Source organism: Accipiter gentilis, chromosome 2, assembly GCF_929443795.1.
Source record: "Accipiter gentilis chromosome 2, bAccGen1.1, whole genome shotgun sequence".
Classification (NCBI taxonomy): domain Eukaryota; kingdom Metazoa; phylum Chordata; class Aves; order Accipitriformes; family Accipitridae; genus Astur; species Astur gentilis.
In genome coordinates, this window is record NC_064881.1 from 23,372,017 (window position 1) to 23,385,012 (window position 12,996).

The following is a 12,996-nucleotide window of genomic DNA, read 5'->3' on the forward strand; positions in this document are numbered from 1 at the left end:
AATAGAAATTGTCCAGCAGTCTAAATATACAGATTGCTACCAGATCTTCCTTAATTTTTCTTCATCTTGTGGTAAACTGTAATCCTTAATAATAATGATCTTTGTTATTATTATCTTATATTAGCCTTGTAATCCTTAATTACGTTAACCGATGATGGGATTTACATTCCATTTCAGTCACATCTGTAAATATGCAGATCTTGACTACTTTGGCCAATAAACTCTTTAGCGAGGACTATTTCAGAAGTATCGATTGTAGCTCTAATATGCTTGCTAGCACCACGACACACATGAGATCCCTGGTTTCTGCCTGAACTGGCAGTTCTCTGTTCTTGCCTACCAGTCCTTCCACAAAGGCTGCACGGAAATTCCAGTTGTGTGAGTTATATGAAGGGTCAATCTCATTTGTGTAATAACCAACTGAGAAGCAGTGATAAAGTATCACGTCAGCTAGAGTGCTAGGAAGAACAACCATTCATGAAAGATCATGTCACTGCAATTTTGGGCTTTTGAAACAAATCTGTCAGATACATTTTCTACCAAGTAATGTCAAGCCACTCTTTAGCTCCAATGCTTTCTAGTTCAACATAATGCTATGCTCCATGAACACAGGGTGAACTGTGAGCCTTTGAGTGAATATGTACCCAATTAAAAGTAAATTGACAGTCACACTTCAGAGGGAATAATTCTATTTTAAACACCAGGTGTCACTGCAGTATACTCCTGATTGCATACCAAGCTCCTGTTAGGTTAAAGCTTTACTTTTAAGTGATGTCAAAGATCAGTGGAGAACAAAGATGCTCATACTTTCTATTCCCAAGTGCGTGCATGCAGCTACATGATTAGCCAGAATCTGGGCAAATTGTTCAATATTTCAACCAGTCACATTCATAGTTCTGAGTGGTTGGCCTCAAACTGAAGCTAGCCATTATAATAGAACTATTTCATGGCTGATAGCAACTGTTTGGAATGAAGAATGAAAAAAAAATTAGTATTTGTGATACAGTTCTCTTGATAATAATAATAATAATAATAATGCATGCATTTTCAGAACAGCCTGTATTGGGTAATATTCAGCAGTTACTTAATAAAAAATCTATATATCTAATTACATATTTTGCAGTTTCTTAGTCCATGAAATGTTCAGTAAAAAGCAATCTTCTTTTAAACTACCAGATCCTGAATGATTTTTCAGTGACATTTTCTATATTTTTACAAGTCCCCTATTTGGCCTATAACCTTATCTCTTTAAGTATTAAAATATACTTACCCAGATTAACCATTAAAGAGCCATCACCTTGACAGTGAACAGATACTATTTGCCTGCACCACTCTAAATTTTTCAGCCTCCCAGCTCAGCATGACTAATCTGTGGCTGCACTGTGAATTTTCCAGGACCCTGTTAATCAGTAACTACTTAGTATTAAATGGGTAAAGCTGCTCTTCTCTTATCTGTAATTAATGAGGAGAAAGGCGCCACTCATGGAGAATGCGGGTCCCAGCAGCTAGGTACCATTTCAGCCTCATGCTCTAATGTACAAAGAAGCCTTACTCCAGTGGCATGCTTCAAAGATGACATTTCCTTGTGTTAGACCTACATGCAGAATCTGTTACATATTCAGCTGTGGTCCTAACTCAGCTGCCTCTGAAATGCTTCAGGATGTTCTCAAAGTTTTTCTACACAAAGTAGAGTCTTGCCATTGACAGAGCAGTGCAGCAAATGGCTGGGGAACATTACCTAGAGAGCATCTTTAGCAAAGAAAAAGGAATTGAATGCCATAGCAATTTCAGGAGATAATCCATAAGGCCAGTAATTGCAGCCCTTTAAAAAATGCTGAAAGCTGCACAACTTTCAAAGGCTCAAATCCAATATTCTTATCTGCATTAAAGAGCATAGTGCCACTATATTCATGGGAGTTCCTGCTTTAGTCTAGAGACAACTTAAAATTGGTGCTGTTGTGTGCATGCTTGAATCTTGACAGGATTGTGGCTTTGGGAGGAGTAAGGTGCTATATAACACAAAGAAGACTTAATAGTTCTTGTCAGATAATGAAATCAGCAGAAAATGCCCAGAACAAGTAAAATTCTATCAAATAATGCAGATTTTAGGACTTGTAGGAGGAAGTGACTACAAGGACTGAATAAAATATTTGTTAAGAAAACAACAAAAAGAGGCACAGGTTAAAAAACCCAAACCAAACCAAACAACAAAGCTTATTTATTGTGTTTTATTCTGTCTGGCTATTGAATTTATATATAGATTTCAATCCAATGAATTTTGCCAGGATTTTTGAATTAAACTAATTTCATTGCAATGTAACATGTTCCCCATTTGACATCATTTACATGGATTTCCAATGAATTCAAAAGTTATTTGCAATTATATAACCAGAGAAAATGGCAGAGCCTTTTTTAAAAGCTTTCAGAGAATACAGTACAGAATCTTAAGATTTTTTTCTGCATATAAACAATATCAGGATACTACTGTACATAAATAAAACCTGTATTTTATATCCTTGACCTATGTTCTTACTTTTAGATAACTGCCTCATATGTTTATGTAGCTTTTTTCCCCTGGAATATTTACATAAGACTTGTCTACATTTACAGTAAATAACCATAATTACCTACTGTGCTTTCAGCAGCCAAAAGCTGAATTGGCTAGAAATATCTGATGAAGATTCTTGGAATAATGGTATGACTAAATTACATCAACTTGTGTATACTACTACAAAATATTGAGAGGAATTTCATGGCATTTATCAATTTACAAAATGCAACAGTGTTGGATCTGAACTGCACTAACAGTAGGATAAGCCTTGCAATTACAGTCAAGCTATAATTTATGGAACATACATTCTGTAAAACTACAGTATTTCAGTGTCTGCAGTGGTGTTAATAAAACTATATTGATTTCAAGCAGGTAGCAAGCCAAATAACCCATCATGTAGCAAACAAACCCCAGCTAGTGCCATCTCGGAAGCCTGCATGCACTGACTCCAGGTTTATATAGGACAGTAATTTCTTTGAACTGCTCTCACTGCCTACAGATCAGAACTACACAGTATATTTAACTGTATCCACACTAAGATAGCCAGAAACAGTTCTAATCCTCTCTTTTCAGAAGCTCATACTGGTTTGAGGATGTTTCACAGTTCAGTGTCAGTGACCAGAGAATCAAATGGTTGTCCAGAAACACAGTTTGTTGCTAGAACATTATGTGAGAGAACACTGCTAGAAAACCATCCCAGTAGTAAATATTTTTTCCATTATAAAACAATGTATAAAATAAATGAAAGTGTCTGTATTACAAATATTTATCCACTATGTTCTAAGTATGCAATGTTCCATATATAAAGCAATTTTATGCTGAAGTTCCTATAGCACCCAATTTAAAGTGACTCCTACTGAGGCATGATTTCAGTCATAGCTATTAGAGATGATTATCCATATACCAGACTATTTTTTGTTGTTCCTGTGGAAGTCATATCAATTCACTAATATAAAAGAAAGAAAATATATTTCACTGAATATACAAACAAAACATAGCTAGCACCAAGCCAAACTTCTTCTAAGCTCTGTCTTAGGGTCCAATCCTGCACCCTTGTCTCATGCAGATAATTCTATTTAAATAAAGTAATCCAGTTAGGGTTTGGGGGGTGTGTGCGCTAAAAACTATGTGTGCAAGTCCAGATCTGCACGCGGTGCTTACATTAGCGCATCTACATTTGTCCATTTTGGGTTTATGACAGAACAAAACCACGTATTTAGAATTTATTTATTAATTTCATTTCTGTTGATATGGAGGCTTGATAAAAGATCAGCAAACTGCGTCATGGTGGGGCAGAAAGGACTTGCCCCTGCCTCTTTGGGTATAGGGAATACTGAGAAGAAAAAACAATTCCCTCCATCTCCTGTGAGATTCTTGGCAACTTGTCCCTTAACTGTAACCTCTTCTACTGTAAAAATCTTCTAAACAGGTAGTCTGTGACATGCGCAAAGTGCAAATGAAACTTAGCTATTGGTCCTTTTACCTCTCTCTTCCTAGCTGCTGCAGTAGGCTATACCTGTCTTGCCCTGACAGCAAATGCTCTTTTCTGGGTTTGCAGGTAGGGTCTTAGTACACTTTCATCCAAAAAGACAAGTCAGACTGAGGACAATCAGCTCATATCCCCCTTTCTTAAGTTAAAGGGGTCAGGACTGTGAAGCAAAGGGCCATTCCTAAGGAGGCATTGCCACAGAGTAGAGACAGGCCCTGCTGGAAATGATGAAGGTGGTACGTGTAGAAATTCAGGAGCCACCAGAGCAATCCAGATGCTCATTCAAAGGCTTGTCTGCTGGTAGCATATTCCAAGAAGACTGGTTACGTGACTGTTCTCAAATAGCCTCAGAGACAAAGACTGAATTCCACTACCCTCAGACATGTGAGAAAGAAGGTTCTTGTGCTCTTAGGTGTTAAACATTGTACCAGTCCACCTCTTACATACATCTTTCCGTGTCAGTTGAGTGCTTGCAAGCTACAGAACTTCTTGCCTTGAAAGAAAGACCTCCACAGAAGTCTGCAAGGCAGGATGTGATTTCTCCAAAACACCTGACTTACTTACTTAAGTCCAGGCTCCTAAATCTCACAGGCACATTCAGAAGGTCCCATTCAGAAGTGTTATGTGATGCAGTTTCTGTGCCCTCTGGACAGTTGCCATATTTCATCAGGGACAGAAGAGATACTCAGATGGTGACAACTGAATGTGGTGGGGAGGAGCAGTTCCATAAGTAAGAGGGTAGTCCAAATCCACCAAAACTTATGCTCAAAGTTGAAATATGAGTCTCTTCGTAGACATTAGGAAGTAAAAACATCAGCAATGTTGTCTTTTTTTTTTTTAAATAATAAGATTTGTAAGGTTTAAAACCCCCTCCCCAATATTACAAGATTAAAATGACAAGAGCTGGTAACATTGTCTTGTAGTGAACAGGAGGCATTCTGAAATCTCAAATGAAGCATTTTGAAGTCAAGTGGTACTTACATACTTTGTAAATCATCTAAGCAGATTGTTGCATTATCATAAACTATAAGAAATAAAATAGCTGCCCTCTAAACTGAACAAAGAATCTCATTTTATATTTTCTGGAACAAACATATGCTAGTTAAAATTAGACAATGAATTTTCAGAGATGGAAACCTTGTCAAACTGTGCTATTATAACAATAAATGATCATCACAAATGAAAGCCAGTATTTAGGAATGTGTATGGCAAGAGAGTACCACGTACAGTAAACAAGTTGCTGTGCAGTTAACAGTGAGCATCTTTACCCTTACCGAAACATCTTTATTCTTAGGCACTTTCCTATCATGTTTGTAGTGACTGTCCTTCTTGCCAGTTTCAAACTGAAGACCTCCAGAAACAGAACCTCACAGCTTGAAAAAACAGAACTGTAAGTTTTATGTTATCTGTAGACTGGGCACAAGCCAATGGGTATGTTATACAAAGATAACCCATGCATTTGCTATGGAAATTGGAGTGCCGGAGTTAGCTGTGTGAGCAGGTCAGACCAAGCAGAGCATTAAATTGTTGTAGTGATTCTGCTTGCAACACCTGAGCTGGAGCATTTAGCGTTAGCTTAAATACATCTACATTCTGTAGATGCTCTTGCTGACCTTTGGCTTACATGTAAAGTAAGTTTTATCAATTAATCAATGGGAACCTTGTATTACAAATAAGCTTTCATCTTTCTGTTGTCCACAGGAAAAGAACAGTGTCTAGTATATGTGATACCCTAATGCACTCCTGGAAAATTACCACATAGGCAATTAATTTGTTTAACACTTTTGTTGTTTAATACTTTTTGTAAGCCTGGGATCTTTCATACTGACCCAACCAAGGGGTTCTCTCTCCTTGAAGAAAGGGAACCCTGTGTTTTTATCTCTGTGACGTTCCATCCATAGCATTTATCTTTAGCATAATCCTTACCACATGTTGCTAGCTAGCAAGAGATATAAAAATAATTTTGGGGGGATTTTTTTTTTTTTTTTTTTTGAGACTGAGATCTTCTCTGGCAATATATTCCGCCATGATCATCCCAAAAGAGATGCTACAAATCAACTTCAGCACCAGGGTATGAAATCATATTAATAGCAATTATGCTCCCTGCTTCCAGAAAGAGCCCTGCCCTTGAAAGTCTTCAGCACACCACCACAGGAGCATCTGACAGGCTGAGGATCTTTCTGCGTTCTCCTGTTTTGCAGTAGACTACACACACCAAGTTGCTTGTGAGGCACATAACAGCCTTATTCAAGCATGTTCCAACCTAAATAAATAACACTCATCTGAAATAACTGGTAATTTGCATAACAGCAAAAGTCCCCCACTGGAGTGTGGCCCAAATTAAAATGTTTGTTGCAGAAACAGATTTCTTACAGTCATATTGCAAACAAATGTATGCGCACAATAGGAGACAGAAAAAAGTCCTTCAGCTGGGCTCTGTGATGTTTCCAATCCCACACTGTACAGATAAGACTCATGCCTAGCTGCTTTCAAGCCAAGGCACTTGGCCTGAATCGCTGCTTTGAACACCTGCGGCCCAGCCTAGGCTTGTTCACATGATGACTCCATTCTGGTTGTGTGGGGGATGAACAAGAGACAGGGCAGCACTGTCAGCCTTTTGTAGTCAGACAGTTAACGCTACGTTCTGGGAAGTAGACAATACTAGAGAGAGCACTCCGTGTCACAGCTTTACACGTCAGCTTTCAGAAAGCACATTGAAACCATTTATCCAGCATCTTATAAAAGCACCATTGAAAGGTTGAACAGAGAGCACCGCGTATACAGAATTGTGGTCGAGACAGTGGACAGGAGCTGATCAGGGAGTCATGGAGAAGCACGCAGCCCAGAAGAATCCCTGCAGGATGGATTCCCTGAAGGCACGATAGACAAGGGCTTAGAGAACAAGGTAGCTGGTCCTCAGCCAGTTGCTACTGCAGGGATGGTCCAGCTCTGGGTGGCTCATGAGTATGAATCCCCACACCTATTCATTCTTCACTCCATGGATCCTGCTACATGTAAGCAAGCTTGCAATTGATATTAATAGAAAGACTGAAGCAACTAAATTGTTCACAGTTAATGTGAACAAAGACCACCACCTACCTCCCTGAATGCTCACTGTTGAAAAACTTAGGTTCTTCAAAAGAAGACTGATAATTCTTATTGCAAAGCTTAGTCATCGTAGCTACATTACTGGGCTTTTTGGAGGATGTTTGTGGGAGACTATTGCTATCGTTGGGCTAATTAAGGTCCAATACTTTTAATGTGTCTCTATAAAGCCGTTTCCAACTTAGAAAAGTAAATGTTGGGGTTGTCCCTTTGTACTTTTGAATAAAACAAACACAGTATGAAAAAGAGTATGGAAATACTAGCTACTTAGTAAAAAAGGCACTATAACTGATCTAACCATGGTAATTAGGTACATGCCTGCGCTACAGATACCTGTAAAGAATCTATTTTTCTCTGTGACTGAGAAAGCAATTCTGCGCTCATCATGGTAGAAAGAGATCACTGGTTTATGTATGGGGTTAGCACTCATTTGGGTATGTGGTGAGAACTGGTTTAGGTGTATGGTGAGAACAACTCCCACAGGAGACACAGGTTCATGAAGAGACATCCAAACTCCATTTCCTATTTCTACCAGTTCCCACAAGGAAATCAGAAAAGACCTTTTCACTAGTGCAGTTATACACACATTACAGCTTGTCTTGGCCTTACTGTAGCAATGTGATGTGAGATCTTATTATATATAGTTCTGCCAAAAAACAGAGGCAAAGAAATAAACTGTGAAGCTTCTCCAGAAAAGATTGCCAGGTAACAAATACTTCATTTTGGATGTTGATATTTTTTTTAGGGATGTGGTGAGACGGGAAAAAATAGCAATGAAGAGACAAGCAGAAGAGACTCCCTCTTCTTTACAGTCAGATTAATCTATTTGGAGATTACTGTTGGAAAAATCTTTCCATCCAATGTATTAGTGAAAAGAAAGCATTGGCAACAGCTGTAAAAGAACAGATCTTACTTCTGGGAAGAGGGAACTAAAACAGAAGCTTGATGCTTTGTCAAGAGATGTAATTATTCACTTAAGAACCTTGGACTGAATTCTAAAATATTTTGCCTTAGCATTAGACTATATAATGGAAATTGTAGGGGAGTTACAGACTCCCCTGTGCGTCCTTGTTCAGGAAGGTAATTTGTTTTTGCAGCTCTCAAGAATCCAATGTGCAGGGGTCTCAACGGCTAAGGGCAAGTACACATCCCACAAGCAGCAATCCAAAATCTGACCTCCTTCCCCACCTCGCTGAGGGTCTGGTGGATGATGAAAAGGTTGTGACCACCCTGAGAATCATTTAAACGGGAAGGGATGTGCCAGCACCACAGGACTGCAGACATAGTACCAGCTCCAAGTGCAAGGCTGTATGAGGCAGGTTAGAAATAGTAAAAAAAAAAAAAAAAAAAAAAAAAAAGAAAGGGGGAGGGATTTCACTGTGGAAAAGGGAAGTCTGGGTGTCTCAAGGAGCAGCTGTCAGAACAGGGGAAAGAAAGGAAGGAAGGAGCCAAATCTCACATCCCTTCCTCCAAACCAACACTCTTAATCCTGCTCTGGAAGACTGCAAAGAGTGACCAGGAAGCCCTCCTTCCTTTGAGTTGCTGATTCCTGATGGGGGCACTTCCAGAGTGATGTTTGATTTCTTCTTTTGCACCTTAAAATTTTACAATCAAGAGTTCAGTGTTATTCTTTGCTATTGTTAACTTGCATTATCTCATACCTTTAAATTGGTCTTGATATTGAATCCGGTGAACCTGACAAACCTCATGTTGCTACTGTTTCCCCACAAGCAGTCATCCATGTAACGAGTAAGACAATCCTTAAGGGATAACTACATCTTGAGATGTATTTGGGAATTTCAGGAGTTGAGGTATGCCTGCCACTAAGTTGCAGGAGTCAAAGTGAGGACTATATATATAAACCTGTACCCCTGAGCAAGGAACAGACAGCAAACACATAGTTAAAGACTTCAGAAATTCTCCAGACTTAGCACAACAGATCTTCTGAAACACGGTGCGTCTTATCTTTGGCCTTAAATGGTGTGAAGTAGAAGGAGAGAACAGTCAAAGATGAACTTCATGAATTCACATTCAAGGGAACAGAAACTTTTTTTGAGGGAAAAACTCCAGAAAGGAAGACACAAGTTAGCTTTAAAAAGCACTGCAATGAAGTGGAAGCAAAGGGTTTGGTGCAGCTGTGGAAGCATGGCAGCATGGTCAAGACCAAGATGGATGCAAACTGGTCTGAACTGCTTCTCCTCAAAGGAAGAGAGTCATAGATCAAGTGTGCTGCACTGTTGCATGAGGTCAGGATCCATGAAGTTTGAATCACCCTGCAGGCAGAGTTTGACTGAGCACTTGCACTGCTCCTCAGAGCTGTACTACTTACAGGAGAAGCCCAAAAATCAGTATACTTCTTTCACCTATGAAGTTATTTCTAATAAATGTGGGTAACCAGATCTGTGTTTGCTTTTTATAGTACCAGGTAATATTGAGTGCTGGCCAGTGATCTGAGACGGACTTCATCTGGTACATCAAAACCCAGTTCAAACTGAGCTGAAACTAAACCTGTTTTGGCTACTATGGAATAAGCCAACCTCAGTTTGTGTGCTGTTTATTTTGAATTAAAAATAAACTATTCTTCAAGCACATGCTAGATATTTCATAACTTAATGTATTTGAATGTTAGCAAGTTTGGACTATATTTTATACTTGTGTCCAAATTCCATGTGTATGCTTATATACAGGGGGCTGTATGCACATGCATACACATAACTGTGTACAGATGCATATCACAGAATGTCAGTACTGTTGGACTATTCTTGCACTACCGTACTATTCATTGTACTATTCTTGTAGAAAACAAAAGCATCAACCCAGTACCTACTTATTTCATCCAAGCACTGTACTTTGTTTTTAATCGTAAGAGAATAACTTGCTATCTTTGAAAAGCCAGTGGCATTCAAACTGCTTGTCAGAGCCCCAAGAAGTTCTTGGTTGCCCTCCTGCTCCTTTCAGCCGAGGAACAAGGAGGACCAGTGGCTATCACAGGCTAAATCCCACTGTCTTTTCTGCCTCTTTTTTTGCCCTTTGGCAGTGTTCTTTTATATAGACGCCATTATTTTGAGCTTAAAAACAGCAAGGCATGTTCAACACCCCTGCTCAAGAAGACAAAAAAGAAAAAAGCAATTGTTCATTTATATACTTCTGAAATAGGAAAAAAATGTAAAAGAAAATCAAAGAAAGCCCAAAGAATGGGATTCCTCCTGTTACATAAAACAGTAAGTTAATCTACAAAAACTTTGAAGATGAAAAATATGTTGTAAAAATAAAAAATATTATCCACTCAACACAGTACGTAAATTTCCCTATACAATAAACTAGACAAACATATTACAATATTTTAATCTTAAAAAAGGGCAAAGTTCTTAAAAAAATGACTCAACACTATTAAGGTTAGGCTAAACATTATGCCAATGCATTCATTTGCACAACTTTTTGCAACATGACAATTGTCTGGTGTGTGTATGTGTAGGTATATGTGTGCATGTGAGGGGAACAGAGCAAGAACGCTAAGGGTGTCACTTCCCATGTTAAAGCGTATTTCACAAATAATCAAACAAAAAACCTACAAATACCAGTACACATCTCAAATATTACAATTCACATTCTACAGCCCTTGACATTAAAAAAAAAAAGCTGACAGAATTAATTCAAGTACATTTGAGTAGGTCCCTTGTGAAGTGCTGTTGTTTGCACTTTAGTTGCAATGAATGTGGACAGAGCTCCCCAAAAGACACAGAAGTGAGCATGCCTTCCCTAGCCCTGCAAAGTAAGTCTGAGTTGAGGTACAATGATCCATGATTTGCTCAACATTGTGGATGCCCAAACTTGAATGAAAAATGATGCTTGAAAAACACTTTGAAGCAAATGACATAAAATAATCTCTTAAAATGAAAAGCTAGCTTTGTGTAAAGGCAGTCTTTTTGGTATGTAATCCTATCGGGACAACAAGCATAGCACTCCTTCCCAAATTCTGGTCGTCTTGGAGCTAACAATAAAGAAGTCTTTACATTGTCCTGGTCGTCATTCTGACCTGACATACCCTTTCCCATGAGCCTCCATCCACCACCCAGAATAACCTAGCAGGTATCACACCCTGGCTGAAACGTATGCCGCTTCTTCACAACTTTTGTTCTCTACTTAGCTCTCAAAAGGAGAAGCACTCCCCTCTCTGTGTTTCACATGATCCTTGGAAAATACCAGTGGAGAAATCTGCCTGCCGGAGTAGTTAAAGTCTGGTGAGATCTCTGTGGTGCTGCAAGTCCCCTATGCTCTCATAGTCATTCTCTCCTGAAAGAGCAGTGTGGTTTGTGTTAGGCACAGACAAGGTCCTGTCTTCTTCTTGGCTCACTGACTGGATAGCTTCATAGTCAGGCTCCAGCTCCCCGTTTGGTCTGTCCGCTGACTGAGGCACAGTGGTAGTATTTAGGGTGTTTTCAAAGTCCTTCACACTTGCATAGAGGCCACTGCAAATAGACGGGGACCTCTGAGATGCAATTTCTTGAATACAGGTATAAGGAGAATCCAGTGCCTTGATGGACTGTCCCGGCTTACTCACCGATGAGTACATGGCTGAGATCTAGGAAAAGGAGACACCTGATGAGTATTTAAGCATGACATAAAATTTGTGTGACAGTTTGTACCTCTTCCACCACCAGGATGTCGGTTACTTAAGAAAAGACAGCATCTTCTAATAAAAACAGATCCTTTCTTACAAAAAAAAAAAAAAAAAAAAAAAAAAAAAAATATTGATTACAAAACCTTTCTTTTCTGGCATGCATTTATATATTGATTTTCTTTCAAAAAAGCATGCTTTATAAAAGTTTATAAATGTAAAATTCTTTGAAGAGAAATCCCCAGCAGGCAAATTAGACCCAGGACAAAAGGGAATGGCTTTGTGAGCAGGAGCTCTTGCAAGTTTTGCTATGGTCCTGGAGCCAGCTTGGGCTCGATGGTGAGCCAGGCATCAAAGGTCAAAAGCATCAGGTTTAGCTGCTGTAATGTAGAAGAATAATGCTGTCTGATCCTTGGGGTTTTAAAAATTATTATTCTTTTTAATGGTAGCAGCTACTTTTCTGCTTTTAGAGACACCCCAATAGGAGAGCAGTTATTTATTGTGTTTGTAGGCAGAACCAAGGAGGCACCAAGCCATGTGAAGAGAACATTAATCAGGAGATAAATTACCCACACTAGAAAACAGCAAATAGTGCCGATCTTGATATGCAAGGTCTGTTCTGTTGACTAAACTCTGCCTACAAAGAGGAGCTGCATCTCAGTCACTGAGTATCAGAACGTAAGACTAGAGACTGAAACCTCTCAGCTACTACAAACACAAGAGAGGGAGCTGGAGTCTCAATCCTAGCTCTAAAAATTGTCTCTGAGGAGGTGGTATGCTTGAACAAGTGCATGAAGGTAGCCCTTAATGAAGAGGTGAAGGAGAAGCCTACATCCACACATGTCCCTCTGCTCAGGGCTCGCGGGGCTGGTGCCAAGCACAGGGAGCCGCTTGACTCCCTCTCCCAGTCCAAGTGGATACTACCCCTTGCACAGGGCAGACGGCTGAAATTCCCTGCGCTGCTCCTCTGGTACCTAATAGCGCAATTGCAGCATAGCTCTCCTGTTACATTTAAAGCCTTTCCCAAGTATGCAAGGCCACTCTGGACTTGTATCAATCCAATTATAATAGTGGATTGGCACGAAAATGTCCATTACCATTAAGCAACACTGACTGATGCAGATGAACCAGATCGCTTCTGTTAATTCTGGTTTTTTTTGTTGGGTTTTTTTTTGGTTATTTTTGGTAAAGAGAGACATCCAACTGCAGGTGGCCATACTTCTTAGTTTTTAC

The 12,996-nt window shown here is 39.3% G+C and overlaps 1 protein-coding gene across 6 annotated transcripts in view; it reads right to left on the minus strand.

Annotated features, from left to right (window-relative positions):
* Positions 1-2,236: 2,236 nt before the first annotated feature.
* The window catches only part of PAG1 (phosphoprotein membrane anchor with glycosphingolipid microdomains 1), a 117,158-nt gene continuing 106,398 nt past the window's right edge, over positions 2,237-12,996 (minus strand). For all 6 annotated transcript variants that reach the window (XM_049823188.1, XM_049823182.1, XM_049823156.1 and 3 more), the window contains one exon: positions 2,237-11,727. In XM_049823188.1, coding sequence (XP_049679145.1) covers positions 11,377-11,727 — 351 coding nt within the window. In that variant the 3' untranslated portion in view covers positions 2,237-11,376. The remainder of the gene's footprint in view (positions 11,728-12,996) is intronic.